Here is a 17,275-nt window from a genome sequence, read left to right as displayed (position 1 = left end):
TATCAACAGGAACCAACTATACGACCTTGTTTCCACAAAATTATTTCAAAAGTTATTTCAAATTATTACACGTTTTTTATATTGTCACTGACGCCATGAAGTTACAAAGCTTGAAAAGCATTCCTTTTGTAAATAAGATTTACTTTTGCAACTGAGTGATACCTGTGAAGATTTATAGTCAGTACACCTAATTATTTCATAAAGTGAGTGAAACGCTTACAAAGTGAGGGAAATAACGAGTTACAGCACTATGACAATTAAAGGCAGTGGACACTATTGGTAATTACTGAAAATAATTATCAGCATAAAATCTTACTTGGTGACGAGTAATGGGGAAAGGTTGATGGTATCAAACATTGTGAGAAACGGCTCCCTCTGAAGTGCCATAGTTTTCGAGAAAGAAGTAATTTTCCACGAATTTGATTTCGAGACCTCAGATTTAGAATTTGAGGTCTCGAAATCAACCATCTAAACGCACACAACTTCGTGTGACAAAAGGGTGTTTTTTTCTTTCATTATTATCTCGCAAGTTCCATGACCGATTGAGCTCAAGATTTTCACAGCTTTGTTATTTTATGCATATGTTGAGATACACCAACCGTGAAGGATAGTCTTTGACACTTACCAATAGTGTCCACTGCCTTTAATAATAATATACTGAGACAAAAAACATTGAATGCAGTTTGTTTCTTTATCATTGGAACAGCCTAGGTGGTTTGGCTGGCTAGTTTTTATAGTTGATTGCTTCCAAAAGCTAGTGGACATAATTGGTAATTACTCAAAATAATTATTAGCGTAAAACCTTTCTTGGTAACGAGTAATGTAGAGAGGCTGATAGTATAAAACATTGTGAGAAACGACTCCCTCTGAATTATTGTACGTAGTTTTTGAGAAAGAAGTAATCTTACACGAATTTGATTTCGAGACTTCAGATTTAGTATTTGAGGTCTCGAAATCAAGCATCTGAAAGCACACAACTTGGTGTGACAAGGGTGACTGTTTTTTTCTTTCATTATTATCTCGCAACTTCGACGACGATTGAGCTCAAATTTTCACAGGTTTGTTATTGTTTTGCATATGTTGAGATACACCAACTGTGAAGACTAGTCTTCGACAATTACCAATATTGTCCATTGCCTTTAATGTACACCAAATATATTAAATTAACACTAACTGCACACACAGTGGTGTTATTTGGGTATCTATATGTGGCACAAAAACACATGGTGCCAATTCTAATACCCCTGTTTTTGCAGTATCAGGTGTGCTACAAAGAAAAGGACAAAAATACATACTTGTCGGATTCCTTTCCCATGGTAGAGAAACGACTGAAACCACACCCAACAATCAGCACCAGTAGAAGTAAAACAGCGATCCCAGCAGCTGCTATAATACCAATAATTATTATAAGCGTTTTCTGAAAGAGAAAATAAATACAGAAAACATAACCTTTTGCTTCGAAGTTTAAGAAAAGGTATAATAGCCACCATATCGTGCGTCCTTAAGTTTGGTTGAAACAACCGAAATCAGCAGGGTTTTTTTTAGGCTTTCAAATACAGTTTTCTCAAAAACGTCTTAATTTCAGACAGAAATATTGCACAGATTACCAATCAATCAAAAAGGTAAGCAATCAATCAAATAAATACATCAATCAATCAAAAGTCATTTATAGAGTGCCAAAGTCCAAGGTTTGCTCCCAGGCGTTTGGGCACAAGTTAAAGGCCTAATGGGAGACTTTCTGGGACGATAGAGGGCAGCAGACTTACCGGGTAAATCCATTGTTCTCAGAATTATGCGCATGTTCAGAACTACGTAAACAATGGAAATTTACCCGGTATGTCTGCTGCCACCTAGCGTTGGAAAGTCTCCTATAAACCTGCTAGAACAGAGTGTGTTGAATGAGGTAATGGTTCCACCTTGATGAGCTCAGAGGAATGACTTGACCTACCATTGCGCATGCGCGTAGAATGAAATTCCTGTTTCTGTTTACTGTTTATATTTATCGGCTTGTTTATTGAGAATATTCGTTGGCGCTACATCAATACTGTTTATAAAACAAAAACCACAAACATCCCACTTACTTGCAAATAATATAATTATTGTTCTCGTGACAGTCGCCGTCATTGAGACAGTAACCCTTGTTGCCAGCACAAGTAGACTTGCAACTAGTCCCCACGGAGTAACATTTCAATAGTTATTATCAATAGTGTCCACTGCCTTTAAAGGCACTGAACACAATTAGTAATTACTCAAAATAATTGTTAGCCTCTCAGTAAATTCCAGTTGGCATCTATAATGATGCTGCCGTTTACTGAAATTAGAGTACAGTAAAAATCGAATAATTTATTCGATGGCTGTTTTAATCCAATGAAAGTTGTGATAAAGATGCCAACGTATGACAGAATTTCACGTTTTGGTTCACAGTTAGTTTTAGAGGGTGTGAACAATATTGGTATTTACTCAAAATAATTGTTAGCATAAATAACTTACTTAGTAACGAGCATTGGAGAGATTTTGATAATTTAAAACATTGTAAGAAATGGCTCCCTCTGAAGTAAAGAAAAGGGTAATTTCTCACAAAAATAATAAAAGACTTCAGGCTGAAGTCTTTGCATCTGAAAAGCAAACAAACCTTTGCAGCAAGTGTGTTTTTCTTTCACTATTCTCTTGCAACTTCGATGACCAATTGAACCCAAATTTTCCCAGGTTTGTAGAAGACTGGTCTTTGACATTTTACCAATAGTGTCCAGTGCCTTTAAGACAGTCTCTTGTTACTAACAAAGTGAACTTGTCACTGTAGCAGCTTTTAATTTGTTGTAGTCCGAATACATGCGTTCAATCTGCAAAATAAACATAAAAGAAATCTGTCAAGTATTTATTTATTATTTTAATTTCAAATCATCGGACATAACTCTTTGTTGGCAGGGGCCGTCAAGGGTAGGTCATAAGTAAACAAAAAAGCGTCATCAAAGCCTTCCCAGACCCTGCCAACAATACAAATAATTCTAGAAAATAAAAGTACCATTTCCCCCTATGGTTGACCTCTCTCTAAAGATGTCTCCGATCAGAAATGAGCGGTTTTGCTTTGTTCAACCGAATAATAATAATACTAACATGCATTTTGTATTGCGCTTAATACAAGGTTTCTAAATAAGCGCTGTATGCAAACAAAAAAATGACAATTAAAACAACCCATATTCTACACAGTAAAGACATCGGAAGACTCGTACCGATGGATCACGTGAGCAGGCACCCATTAGAAATTGACGTACACTGTGCGTGTCTACAATGTTTACAAACACACGGCGCAGTCTGGAATCCAACCAAAAATAATAGTCATTCAAAAATAGGCCCGGACAATTAAAAACTTTCAGCAATGCTCTGGAATAACTCTGAAACTAAAAATGCTAGAGAGATGCAGTTTGTACCTTAGTCATCCTAGCATGTCCCTGCATCAATTTATGTAAAGGTTTAAGGCCACTTGCACACTTCTTGATAGCAAAAAAGCTCAAGTATGCGGAGTTGCTCAGAAACGATTTCAACAACCTAATATTCTATATTAGACAGATTTGAGAGCCCCCAGAAGGTGTTTCAATGTACAAAAATGTTGCCCAATTGTGACCTGGGGGTTGTTGACTTCCAGCTTGAGGTATGTTGGATGACTTAATCCCTGAACTAAATGGTCCTCTTTGCTGAGAGGTGTAGGGACATTTTTCAAGGTTGATGTTCGGACGTTTTTAAAATTAGACCTGTGAAGGGGTGTTTTTACTTGAGGGAGAATAACTCGACGGGCCCAGGGAGTCCCCATATACAATTGAGCAGAGAATAAAGATTTCAAGAATCTATTAATACCCTTTCAAGGCTGTAAGACTTTTAAGTATTTTTGGTGTATTTTTGGGTGGATGGCACCCTTAACTTGTCGGTGTTTTTTTTTCAGTTTGTCATAATTTTTACATGAACATGTGCAGTTATACACTTTGAACAACAGTCAAGATAGTGTATACAATTTTTACCCGGCGAAAGTGCATTTTTACGTCAAAAACAAAATGACCGCCGTTTTCCCCCTGAAACCGTACACAAATCTCTCATTGACATAACTACAAAGAACAAGCCGACTCTGCCAAAATTTTGCTAATAAAATTAGGTTGGTACTTTTTTACACTTAAAATATTTCAAAATTCAATATGGCCGCCATTTTGCATAAAAATAGGGGGAGGAAAATGTGGGCAAATTTTCAGGCAAATTAATTTGGTAAGAAACAAAACTAGGAATCTTTGTTAAAAATCACGATCCAGCTGTTTACAATGATATTCATTCAAAAATTGGCCCGAAAAAAAAATATATTTCAGCCATGCTCTGAAATAATTATGTAACTAAAAATGCTAAAGAGATGAAGTTTGTACCTGAGTTATCCTGGCATGTCCCTGCATCCGATTTTCAAAAGTATAGGGCGACTTATACACTTCATGATAACAAAAAGCTCCAGTAAGCGGGGTTGCTCAGACACGATTTCAACAGCCTCCCCTATGGGAGTTTTGTGCACAGAGCTGTCTGACAAAAAAACAAAAACAGTTTCAACGGGTTAATTCGATCCCAGTTTCATGCTCAATCTTAACAATTTTACCACAATCGGATCGCCATTTTCAAGGGCTTTCTTCTCGTATCAAAGATAAATTAATGACGCATGAACTGTGTTTCGTCATCATCAAACCTTGTTTTTTGACAGAAATTAGTATATTTTTTCCGCAAACAAGCAATAATCCTGTATTTCTTTCAATATTCTCAACACGGATCCTTAAAACAAATTAAAACAAAATTTTTCCTTTTAATATCAAGGGCCCCCTTTTGATCTTAAAATCAAAATAGTTGCTGGCAGTGTAAGCACTTTATGTAGTCCACCATATACATAAACTGACAAATCCGTTAAAGTTTCAAATTGATCGGCCATCTGGGTCACGAGAAATAGTAAAAAAACGATTACACATTTTGCATGACATTGATGCAACAAAAAAAATTAACAAAACGCTCACTGAGCGATAAACTCCAAACGCAAAGTTAAATTATTTATTTCTTATCAAATATGAGATTTCAGACATAAATAGTTCAAGGGATGTTTTCAACCATCATTATCATTAGACCGTGTAAGTTTTATGTAAATCTGTGATTTTCACGATTTTGTTTCTTACCAGTTCTGTAACGTTCCTTTAAACAGGATACTATTCTATACACAAAAAAACAAGAGTTTCCAACAAGGTACGAAAACAATGTGTTTTCACTAAGGCAGTAGCTCCCTCCTTTTCAAACAAAAGTGAACCCGCCTTCGTATTAGAGAGAACAAGTCTGACCTAGTTAATTAATGTAAACACTGTTTAAAACAATTACCAGATACATACCAGTTATACCAGTATGCGTGATAAATAATAACAACAATAATAACGTATAAAAATAAATATTATAGAGAAAATAAATTTTGTTTTTGACGCATACACGGATGTGTGTTAGCACTGTAAACTCAGGATACTTTCCCGAGTCCCGTGAACAAAAATATCCCGTGAACAAAATGTCCTGTCCTCGGGTGGGATTCGAACCCGGGACCCCTGAAGTTCAAGAGCAGTGTATTGTCAACTAGGCTACCGAGGTTGCCCGAAAACTAGAGGAAGTGGCAGCAAAAAGCCTTGAATCTATATTAGAGACAGACGGTATTCGAACCCGGACCGGATGATCCGAGTTGCTGAGACAGTCCCAGCACCTTACGCGCTGCGCTATTGTGTTGGTGCTTAAAAACTGGTGTTTTCATGGTCATAATCAATGGGTAAAATGTAAACAAACACGGCGTACTGCATATAAACGTGCTACAAGAAGACACAATTACTGTTGCAATTTCTGGCTCATTAAAGACTCAATTCGAAGAATATCCCGGATTTTGTCATGTGAGACCTTACGGATGGCTGAACAATGCCAGTAACAGGTAAAACCAACAGTCGCCCAACTAGGAAATTCCACGAGAATGTTCACACGATGTCATGTGTTTATGCACGGAAAGTGTGGTATAATTGCCCTCGTTGTAATGATTTTGCTGCTAATATTGTAAATACAAATCACCTGAAGAAGCTGCAAATTCATTTATTTTCACCCTCAAGTTATTTTAAATTGGAAGGGGTAGCTAGAGTCGGACGTCTTAAAAATTGCGGTCTCGGCCATTGGTCCAGCCCGACTTCACGTCGTGCACAGCACAAAATCCACGGCGTGTGAGCTCGCTCTAATAATCTAACGTAATCTAACAATACTCTCAAAAGAACCCGTTTTGTAGAAGAATACTTGAAATGTCAAACAGCAAAAGTGATTTAAATCAACAGCACAACATTCAACTTAATAATAGGGCTTCGTTTTTAGTCGAAAATACAGCCGATTATGGCCCATCGGCGCGAGTTTCCCCATATCTTTCCTGTGCAGCTTTGTTTTTCTATAACAAAGTGAAAATAATATGATACAAAAAATCACAAAAACAAAAACCTGGCAGAAATGTACAAACAGTTTGACTACATATATTTAAAGGGTCTATATACTTTTTGTAGACCAATAAAACGCAATGTCCACATATTTACATGATACTGACACAGTTTAAAGAGAATTATAGTAGAAAGCTTCCCTGAAGTTATTACCTCCTGAATTGTTGTAGTTTTTGACAAACGAGTAAAACAATGTCATGAAAATAATTTTCAGTGATCATGAGACGAACATTATTTTAGCATGTAAAAACGTAATTCCGTGACATTGTTTTACTCACTCAAAAACTACAGCATCTCAGCAACTATTATCATTATCTTCAAACGGTGAAAGTTTAATGTAAATCTGTGGACACTGTGTTTTGTGTACAAAAAAGTACCCAAACCCCTTAAAACCAGAAAATTTAGCAAGACATTAAAATGGTTTTAGGTGTTGAGGAGCTTGGTGAGGTAGGGCAAGGGGCTATTTTGATATATGTTGGTTTTACAGCTAAACAAAGCAAACTTGGCTATTTGGCGCAATTGCAGGGACGAGTTGTTTTCAGACGCAGTGAACCACTTCGAAAATTTCACAGAATCTCACATAATTGTGTGCTGTGTGTAATCATTGATGAAGACAGTTTAACTCGCACAACAAGTTTAAAATGCGACAATTGCCATGCCCTCACGTACAAAAACATAATGCCGTATTGCACTTGCACCCTTCAGCATCTGTGCGCCCCTACCCAGCATCTGCGCCCGTCCCAGCATCGGGTGAGACCAGAAAGCTTGAACCCAGCAAACTGTGTCCCTGGTGTGCCAAAGCAGGGGCTTGCTCTGTGTCCAAATGAACAGAGGAAACTTACCAAAGACAACAAAATTGATCCAGTTGAATATTGAAATAAGGACTTCACATCATTCGGCCATCACAATCCTGTCCAGTTGGGTTGCCTTTCTGACCATGATGTTGTCTTTGTTTCCTCGTAACTCAAATGTACAGGTTTTACGAAGAATACCATCAAAAGTCAACCCACGGGCTGGTCCAGGGAGACTGCAAACAAACTAGTGTCGGCACTGAAGGCTTTGTATTAAAGAACTGGGAAGCTGACCGTAATACATACAGTGACCTCGAGAGCATTCACCCACCTGAAGTACGGTTTAAGATGACCAAGTATTGTAGTAAATTAACTTCGCCATTGTTTGTATGACGAACCAAGAATGTTCTTTTGTTAAGGTTGGCATACTGCACAGCCATTTGGTGTTTGAGATGTATGTATCCCCCCCCAACACCCTCCTCATGTGTCTCCATTGTGTTCTGGGATCTTATGAATGAACTCCTTCGAGGATTTTTTAGAGGGTTTGGTATTTTGTGTACAAATGGGAAATAGTGTGTATTAGAACCATAGGGTCACCATCTGTCACATACCAGCAGTGTTCAGCGTTTGGTTTCTTGCCAAAGTGGTGGCAATTCAATGGCACACGCCAACACAAAATTGTCATGAGTGGTGGACTCCCTGTGAAAGCAATCGCAAGCCCTCCTTTCTTCTTATTGTGTTTTCATTATGTTCTGTGTATGTCGATAATTAATTATTTCCATGAGTTTACAGGTTGTGAATTGGTCTGTACAAGAGTAGATAGTATGTTAACTTATGAGATCATTATGGGCACACCTCCTGCCAAATTTCGGCCCGTGCAAAGTGGCGGCATTGCGTGTCAAACGCCACCACCAAACCTTGAAACAGTTATGGTCGACTCATTGTAAAAGCAATAGCAATTACCCCCACCCCTTCAATGCAGAGCCATTCGTTGATCGAAATGTGTGTTTCCCCCCCCCCCCCCATATTTTGTCTTCGCTGTGTTCTGTGGAACTTAGAAATTAATTCTTTCGGGGATTTTAGAAAGGGATTGGGTAATTCTGTACATGAGAAAAATAGTGTGTTAAAGATTTTGAACATTGTGGACACACCCTCTTCAAGGCACACCCACCCCTTAGGCATGTCGGGCAAAGCTCAGCTTGGTTTCGGTTGCTTGCCACAGTGGAGGCAATTCGTGGCAAACGCCGAATTTTTTTTTTAACAAAAGTGTTGAATCAGGGGGGGGGGCTATAGGCCCCGCCCCAAAAAAGTTTAAGGTTAAGGGGAATACGGGTAATAACAAAATCAAATTCAAGCTGTTTAAAATATCTAGCAAAATTCAATATGGCCGCCATTTTAAGTCCTAAATACGTTTTTCCTTGAAGGTTGTGTTTAAGTAGGTTTCCCTGCGCAAATGTATAGTACACACGGAATGGGATACTTTCAAGGAAAATGTAGCTGAACTGTTGATGTAAAGTTTCACGCATAAATATTACCTTATAGCAATTAGGTAAATCCGATATGTTATGGAAAACACTCGAATGTTGTCAATATTACCTGGATGCATGTTCCAACATTTGTTGTATTCACTTTTGAATGCTTTTTTTTAATGAAGACGGGAATAAAACTCAGACAGGGAAAATGAAATTCAATCTATCGCTCTTGCGGGTTGCTCAGAAACGATTTCAACAACCTCCACTATGATACCGAAAATTAAAAGTAGGCGGCTGTTTTAACAGTTTTAGAGCGGCTTCCAGACTTCTTGATACCGACAACTAAAAGTAGGCGGCTGTGCTCTATCCGAAACGAACTCAACAAGCCTCCCTACGGGATTTTTGTGCACAGAGAAAATCAAATGTACAACGGGCCAATTTGACCCATAATCATGGCTCAATCTAAACCAGTTTAGCACCATTGGATGGACAATTTCAAGGGCTTTCCTCTCGTACAAGAATTAGTGCTATGGGGATTTTCAAAGCGACGCTAGAGGCCAGGGAGTAGACCCGACACACCCCATAAATTTGGGACATTTAATGCATGATACACACGGCATGTGGTGATTATTGGAGAAAACAAACATATGCGTTGAAAAAAAAACCCGGACTTATAAAAACTTTCAGCTATGCTTTTGAATCATTCTGGAACTAAAAACGATAGAGAGACGCAGTTTGTACCTGCGTCATCCTGGCATGTCCCTGAATTAAAATTTCAGAGTTTTAGAGCGGCTTCCAGACTTCTTGATACCGAAAATTAAAAGTAGGCGGCTGTGCTCTGAAACGAACTCAACAAGCCTCCCTACGGGATTTTTGTGCACAGAGAAAATCAAAAATACAATGGGTCAATTTGACCCAAAATCGTTGCTCAATCTAAACAAGTTTAGCACCATTGGATGGACAATTTCAAGGGCTTTCCTCTCGTACAAAAATTAGTGCTATGGGGATTTTCAAAGCGACGCTAGAGGCCAGTAAGAAATCAATAGGAGACTTTCTGCGACGATAGGTGGCAGCAGATTTACCGGGTAAATCCACAGTACGGCAACTTTATCGCAACAGCAACCTATCAGCAAAGAAGGTCACATTATTGATGGGAATACCCATTGACGGTGACGCAGTAGAGATTTGAACAATGATCTGCCGGATTCTGCCCTCGGTACGTTCGAATGTATGCTTTGACGTCATTGCAGGGGCTCAACCGGGTCAGCCCCTTACTCCTGGTCAGCCCCAATAATGCACTGCTTGTGGAACGGGTCTTGGGGCTGGCCCGAGGTGCGTGACTTCACCACGAGAGTAGACTTGATTCAAGTCCCATTCTCGTGTGAGAGGTCCCTAAGCATATCACGTCAATTTACAACGAACCAACCCGTAGCACAGTACAGTGCGCGCTCGCCGTCAAAATGTGGTCCCGAGAATGGGACTTGCCAGGTCGTTTCTTACTCTGCACGTTGTTATTGGAAAATCTTAACACACAAAAACAGCAAAAGGAACTAGTCTTCTTTTTGGGTGCGTTTGATTGGTCAACACATATCACGCAGCAATGTTACATATTCATAACCATTAATACATTTATATATCATGCAAGCAAAACATCGTCATAAAGTCCCTGTCCCGCGTGCGGAACAGGTTTTGGGACTTGGGACTTGAGTCAAGTCTACCACGAGAGGTGAGTGATCGTTCGATTAGCTCTTGTCAGGGTCCCAACCAAGTGAGCACCGCGGGGTCGACCAAGGAAAGCTCGAACGCAATGAATACTTTCAGAGGCCCTTTTCGAAACCGCGGCTTCAGCTTTGGGTTCGGTTTCAGATTCCGTTCTCTCGTCTGAAGCCTAGAGCCCGCACGCAAAGCACGTGCAATTATCAAAGCAACTGCGGGGAGAAGCTAACATGAGGTGAACTGGAGCCGAAGCTGTGGATTAAAAAAGGGCCGTAGCCGTTTTTGTGATCGTGCATATTAAGGAAAAAAATATGTACAAAAGAGAAGCCTATACATCGACCCATCCAAATGCTTTCTGAGATGATTTTTTAAGTTAATGTGTAGGCGAGTTTGGATTAGAGTGCACGTGGTATAGACCCAACAAGTTTTACCGTTTGTACTTTGTAGAAATGTTTAAACATAAATCATTTTATTTTAAATAATACATTTTATATTAACGATGCATGCAGCGGCAGGCCTATACTCTTTTAAATGTCAAAGTTAAATTTGTGCAACATACCAATTGGGTGTTGAACAAGGTACCGTTTGTCAATTTCCCATGTAAATTAGTACACGTTTTAGATTAAAGGCATTCACACCGACTATAAGCATGATTAAACACACAACAAAAAAGTCGCTAAAAGTCACGAAAAAAAGAAGTAGCCGTGTAAAAAAAGGTCGCTGCGAGGGAAACAAAAGGTGCCGTGTGAACATTGTTGTACAATAAATAGCCTGTAGGTGTCCTTGTCTAGAACACGTTTGATCAACTTGAACGTGAACAGAATATTGTTTATTAATTTAAAAAAATATTTCGAGAGGTTTTTTGATGAAAACTTTTACGTTTGTGTACTAAAATTTAAAGGCAGTGGACACTATTGGTAATTACTCAAAATAATTATTAGCATAAAACCTTTCTTGGTGACGAGAAATGGGGAGAGGTTGATAGTATAAAACATTGTGAGAAACGGCTTCCTCTGAAGTGCCATAGTTTTCGAGAAAGAAGTAATTGTCCACGAATTTGATTTCGAGACCTCAGATTTAGAACTTGAGGTCTCGAAATCAACCATCTAAACGCACACAACTTCGTGTGACAAGGGTGTTTTTTTCTTTCATTATTATCTCGCAATTTCGACGACCAATTGAGCTCAAATTTTCACAGGTTAGTTCTTTTATGCATATGCTGAGATACACCAACTGTGAAGGCTAGTCTTTGACAATTACCAATAGTGTCCACTGCCTTTAAGTCTCAGAAAATGTCTATTTTTGTTAGTTTATCGAATCCCCGCAGTAGATTTGAACAAAATGTGTGGAAAGGTTATTTCTTCCTTTATGCAAATCACTTATTTATTTTGTATGATGTTACAGGAAATAGTCAGGGTCGCGGCAAACGTACGGAGTGTGCCGTCTCCGTTGTATTTACCGGAGTAACAAGGTTCTGAATAGAATGGCCAAAGCGCAACAATCATGACTTGTCATTTCCTTTTATTGTGTTAAAGTTTTTTAAAGGTTGGCAAACTTTTGAGTTAAAATTTCTGATTGGCCAACCAAGAATAGTTCTTTTTATTCAATTCAATACACATTTATTTCCACAAAACATTTCCACAATATTATAGTAATACATACAGGTATATATAAATGATAGGAAAAAAATAATAAACTGGCGGAAAACGCGTGGAGGCAAGGCCCAAAATAAGCCAGGTATAGCTATGTTTAAGATTTGTTAAGATAGAAGTTATTTTTAACGGGAGTAGAAATTTAGGTGTGTCACATTGCACATTGATATATCCGGGGAGAGGACTCTGTCAGCCTCGACGATCGAGTTATTGAGAACTCTTGTATCTCTTAAGGGTTATTGAGAGCCCCAAGTATACAGTTAAATTGAACACTTGAGTATTAAATACAGACTTGGTTTAAGAAAAAAGCTCATTAGGATCTAAGATAACAGATTTACATAAAAATTACACTGTTTATTTGTGCTGATAGTAGAAAAAACCACTTGAAATAATTATTTCTTTCTGAAATGTTATTTATTGATGAGAAATAAAATGAACTAATTCCCCGTTTGGTGTTTATCGCTCAGTGAGCGTTTCATGCACAAATTTGTAATCGGTTGTTGACTTTTTTTTCTCGTAACCCAGATGGCTGATCGATCTGAAACTTCAACAGGTTTGTCATTTTATATGTATGGTGGGTTACATATTAAAAGTGCAATACACTGCCAGCAACTGTTTTGTTAGCAAAATCCAGTTCATAGTCCTGTATGATCAAACAATCATCCTTGAGATTGTTTGGTTTTATAACCGAAGATTAATCCAATAAACGTAACAGTCACATTTAAAGGATTTGGGTACTTTTTCAAAATGTCCACAGATTTACATTAAACTTAAAGGGTTGAAAGATAATGATAGTGGAAACTTCCTTTCAAACTATTATTAACTAAAGTTCTGTAGTTTCTTAGAAATGAGTAAGACAAGCCACAAAATAATTTTCGTCTCAGTGAGCTGAAAATTATTTTAGCATGTAAAATCCCATTAACCAGTTGTGATACTATACCATAAACATAGAATAACTGGTTAATAAGTTTTTACATGCTATAAAATATGAGACGAAAATTATTTGTTTTACTCATAAACTGCAGCACCTCGGTAAAGAAACATTTCTAGGGAAGCTTTCTACTATCATAATCTTCAAACTGTGTAAGTTTAATTTAAATCTGTGGACATTGTGTTTTTTTGTCCTACAAAAAGTACCCCTACGCTTTAAACCGAACCTCTTGGAACTATCACGTTGTCACCATCTTAGTCATGTTCCCTGATCCAACACCAGTAATGGATGCTATTTTTTGTTGTACAAAAAGGAACCAGACTAATTCTCCTCCCAGCCTCAGTTTGGTTACATTGATTTGAATGGAAGAAAATCAAGATGGCCGCTACTGGATAAAGGTCTATAGGCTCTGCCCATCATCTTTATTTTTTTACAGATTCATGTGTATTTTTCCAAACACGGTCATTGCACAATCATGGTTGACTGTTCCCCTTTAATTAAACGTGTTGCTCTCCCTGGTTTCTACCTGTAGTTCTAACTAAAAAACACCAAAACCATGTTGCTCTTTATCTAGCTTCCACCTATTTTTAGAGCATGCAGAAGCAGCTTCCCTTTGTGTTTCTTCCAGAATCAATAAACGGTGCATGCAGTATTGGGAAAGGGTGCTGTTGCTATAGTTTCACCAACACATAATTCAACATTAAGTGAATTCCTTCAGGTGGATCTCTGCACATGACGTCACGTATCCCACAATCCTCTCTGAATGGCACAACCTTCGTCATCTTTGAAAATTCATTTAATCATGAAAATTCTTTGAATTTGATTTTTTTTTTAGGCCGTGTTCGAATTTGCGGCTACAGCTATAGCTACAGCTAGATTGTTGTGTCATCATGCGTTGAGGAATATAGGACATCCTTAACAACGTCCTTAACAACAGCCATAGCCGTACCGTTGTAGACGCCGATTCGGATACGGCCTAATAAGTTTACATCAAAAGAAACACGTGACAGTATACTGACCAATCAAACTCTTGCACGTTATAGTTTCAACAATAAAATCGCTTTTAACAAGGGTAACAATTTCAGCTGCGTCATAACGAAAAACGATATCAGACTCAGTGGTTTCACTTCTGCGTTGACACTCCGACCATCACATGTATAGATTTATTTCAAATTATCATCTATTCGTAGTGTACGAAAGAAGCGATATGCAAATATGGCACACGATGGGAACTTTCTAACTTTTGGAACTACAGTTATTTTAAAGCTCACCTTCGAAGTAATCATAGTGATTGCTATTTTTCGTTTGTGTTACTGTGGTAACCTGATGCAAACATTCAACGCTGCAGAAGATCGGGCACTTCAGTATTGTACATATCAGAGTGTCAACGTCAGTTCGCGTGTCCGCTGTGTTCGTAACTGTCATTGTGATTATCCTAACTGTAAATCAGTAAATTATGATGACATTCATCACCTTTGTGAGCTGAATAATGCCACCATTGCCCAGTTTCCTGATAACTTGATTACACACTTTGGTAGTGTGTACTACGATGGCAATATGGACACTCCTCTCCTGTCCCATGCACACCCTGATACAACCGTCTCCTCTATGCCTCGTAACAGCAGCTGCCAAGAGCTTCTTGAGGCGGGTCAGAAAGTGAGTGGTGTCTTTACAATATTTCCTGCCCGATTTGCTTATGGTTTGCAAGTGTACTGCGACATGGAGACTGATGGCGGAGGCTGGATCGTCATCCAGAGGCGTCAAGACGGCAGTGTTGACTTTTATCGCAACTGGGCCGACTACGGGAACGGTTTCGGCAACTTGGATGGGGAGTTCTGGCTTGGCAATACTAACTTACGCATCTTGACTGAGTCCGGCCCAATGTGGCAGCTGCGTGTTGATATATTGGATTGGAAGGCTGCAGAAGTTTGGGCTGTTTATGGAGATTTCAGGGTTACAGGAGAACAATTTCAGCTCCATGTCGACGTGTACAATGTTGAGAGTACAATGTTGAGAGTACAGCAGGTGATGCCCTTATGTATACTCTAGGGTTCAACTCTCCATTCTTGAACAATGGTATGGTATTTACTACGAAAGACAACGACAACGACCAACGCTTTGAGGCAGGCGACGATCTAGCAGGCGATGAGCTCAACTGTGCCATCTTCGGAAAGGGAGGTTGGTGGTACAATGACTGCTACCAGTGTAATTTAAATGGCCTTTATTATCATGGAGGAACCCACTTTACAAATTCATCATTGTGGTTCAGTGGCAAGAAGCTCAAAGGGCAAAATTACGAGTATTTCTCAATAAAAGAATGCACAATGAAAATTCGGCTCAAGATGTAAACCGATAAGATGCGCGTCACAAAGAAGCATAGGGTAATTATGAAAACTTCATTCTCTTTTTTTCCTTCTTATTTGTGAAAAGCAATATTGTAATCATGAGATGCCCTCTAAAAACTAAAGAGTTTGATCCAACACCTGCATGAGTTCGGTGAGTGACACACTTGGAAAGTGTTGAATCCAGCATTTTTATGTACTCGGTCAACAATTTTAAGTGCCAGTTTAACGTTTAAAAAGCTGATCCAACAATTCAAATGAATTTGAGAAATGTTGAAACAACACTTAAAATGTTCAATTAACCCTTTTTGCGTTGGATCAAAAATTTAAAATGCTAGATTTAACAAACAAAACGCTGGATCCAACACTTTCAATGTAGTCACTCACCAGACTCATGCAAGTGTTGGATTCAACTCTTTAGTTTTTAGAGTGTGTGTATACGCATAAATAGAGGCAACTATAAATTCATGAAGTCCAAGCGGAACAAATAAATTTTATCTAAAATTCATGTATTGTTGCAATTTTTTTATCCTTTAGACGTGATAGAAGTGTGACTTTTGTTCAGATTGGGCGTTAAAAGATGACTTAAAGATGCTAGGTCTAATTTGTAAGTGTTTTTCTTTTAGATGAGTTAAAATTCAAAAGCACAGGCTCAACAAACAATTTTTTTGGTGAAAATAAGGCCATGCAGCTTTAAGTTCCAATTAAGTTGTAGTTGTTATTTTAATTATTCATCAATGATTGATCAAATATTCAAAGACTGATACAGTAATCAATTGAAAATCTATCGGAACCTAAACATTTTTTTTTTAAATACGAGTGTAAGCTATAATTATGTAGAAGAAATCATCAACTCTTGATGTATCTAGACCTTCTATGTAGTCATGTGCAGTGGAAATGTTGATTTCCCGTCATTCTGGATCCATCAATGATGTCTAAGCTATGTACTAATTCTCACTCGGAAATTTAAGTTGATCAATACCTATTACTCTACAAACTCACTGCGTCAGACTTGACCTGGTTCCCGGATCACACTTGATAAAATCCTTGGTCAGCCTTAGTCCGGATCCCTAGTCAGACTTGGCAGAATCCTTGGTCAGATTTGACCCGAAACCAGCTCAGACTTGACCCGGATCCTGGGTAAGAATTGATCCAGATCCAGGGTCAGACCTGACAGAATTCTTGGTCACACTTAAGACGGATCCCACCTCAGACTTGACCTGAATCCCAGGTCAAGTTTGACCTTGTTCCAAGAATTGACCGGATCCTTGCTTAGACTTGACCCGGATCCCAGCTCAGACTTGACCCGAATACATGGCTCTGACTTGACCCGAATACCGGCCCAGACTTGACCAGAATCCCAGCTCAGACTTGACCCGAATCCAAGCTCTGACTTGACCCGAATTCAATCTCAGACTTGACCCGAATCCAAGCTCTGACTTGACCCGGATTCCGGGTAAGAAATTAACCGGATCCCCGGTCAAACCTGACCAGGACCCAGCTCAGATTTGATCCGGAATTGATTGTCAGACTTGGTCGTCATTTTGACCCTCTTTGGGTCGCTTTTGACTTATATTTCAGGTCAAAATGACCCTGAAACATACTATATATTATTGCTTTAATGTCTAATTCAATATTCATGTATTACCTGTTTTTCTTGTTGACGTGATTAGTTTAATTTTCTAAAAAAAAAAAAACACGAAAGGTAAAAAAAAAAAAAAAAAAAAAAAAAAAAAAAAACGATACAAAAATTTTGAACAGTTCTTTATCACTTAATTGTATGCAAGTTGTTTGCATGGACAAAGTACTTGATTGTAACGGTAGTGTATGCGACAGTTTATAATGTTTTACTAACTCGCACA

The 17,275-nt window shown here is 38.5% G+C and overlaps 1 protein-coding gene across 1 annotated transcript; it reads left to right on the top strand.

Moving 5' to 3' along the window:
• Positions 1 to 14,397: 14,397 nt before the first annotated feature.
• LOC117290207 (ficolin-1-B-like) lies at positions 14,398 to 15,320 on the top strand. Its single transcript, XM_033771465.1, has one exon. The coding sequence runs from the start codon at positions 14,398 to 14,400 to the stop codon at positions 15,118 to 15,120; it is 723 nt and encodes a 240-aa protein (XP_033627356.1). The 3' UTR covers positions 15,121 to 15,320.
• Positions 15,321 to 17,275: the final 1,955 nt, after the last annotated feature.

Source organism: Asterias rubens, chromosome 5 (genome assembly GCF_902459465.1).
Source record: "Asterias rubens chromosome 5, eAstRub1.3, whole genome shotgun sequence".
Classification (NCBI taxonomy): Eukaryota; Metazoa; Echinodermata; class Asteroidea; order Forcipulatida; family Asteriidae; genus Asterias; species Asterias rubens.
Note: the sequence above shows the minus strand (reverse complement) of the source record. Positions and strands in the feature narration are given on the sequence as shown.

Coding starts and splice junctions, on each gene's coding strand:
- LOC117290207 (XM_033771465.1), top strand. CDS start 14,398: ATGCAAACATTCAACGCTGCAGAAGATCGGGCACTTCAGTATTGTACA.